We start from the raw sequence: 656 nt of genomic DNA, 5'->3' as shown, positions 1-656 counted from the left end.
CTTCAGGTTAGGCATCCTTAGAAGAGGCTTCGCAGTGGGGTTAAAATATCTCCCTGAGAGAGAGGGTACTGAGAGACACCAATCAGTGTACAGATATCTCCCTGAGAGAGAGAGGGGACTGAGAAACACCAGTCAGTGTAGAGATTCTGTGTTGATGGTGACACGAATTGAAGTGAACCTCTGCCTCCCCGGTTTACAGGTGAATCTGAAGGAGCAGGGCCAGTTACTGCGCCGTGACCGATTCACGGTATGGTGTGGGCGCCGCAAGTCCGTGCGCCAGGTCTTCCTCTTCGAGCAACTCATCGTCTTCACCAAGGTGAAGCGGGTGGACAGCGGGCCAGAGACCTACGTCTGCAAGTCCTCGCTGAAGGTGGGTCCATGCAGCTGGCGCTGCCATGCCTACCCTCCCCTCCCCACCCCACCCCACTGCAACTCTGCCCCGCCTTGAGCTGCCCTGCCCTGCTCCCCTTGTGGCCGCGTTGTGACCCCCATGTGCTGCATAATCGCGACCGGACCGTCTCGCTCGCACTCTCTCCGTATATGCTGCGTAATCGCGACCGGACCGTCTCGCTCTCTCTCCGTATGTGCTGCGTAATCGCGACCGTACTGTCTCTCTCTCTCTCACTGTACGTGCTGCATAATCGCGACCGGACCGT

At 58.1% G+C, this 656-nt stretch overlaps 1 protein-coding gene across 1 annotated transcript in view; it reads left to right on the top strand.

Moving 5' to 3' along the window:
* The window catches only part of LOC125487501, a 39,711-nt gene that overhangs the window by 35,435 nt on the left and 3,620 nt on the right, over positions 1–656 (top strand). Inside the window, exon 13 of the mRNA XM_048619104.1 lies at positions 200–370. Coding sequence (XP_048475061.1) covers positions 200–370 — 171 coding nt within the window. The remainder of the gene's footprint in view (positions 1–199; positions 371–656) is intronic.

This window comes from Rhincodon typus, chromosome 42 (genome assembly GCF_021869965.1).
Source record: "Rhincodon typus isolate 14 chromosome 42, sRhiTyp1.1, whole genome shotgun sequence".
NCBI lineage: Eukaryota > Metazoa > Chordata > Chondrichthyes > Orectolobiformes > Rhincodontidae > Rhincodon > Rhincodon typus.
The sequence above is the reverse complement of the archived record's forward strand: the minus strand, read 5'-3'. Positions and strand labels throughout refer to the sequence as shown.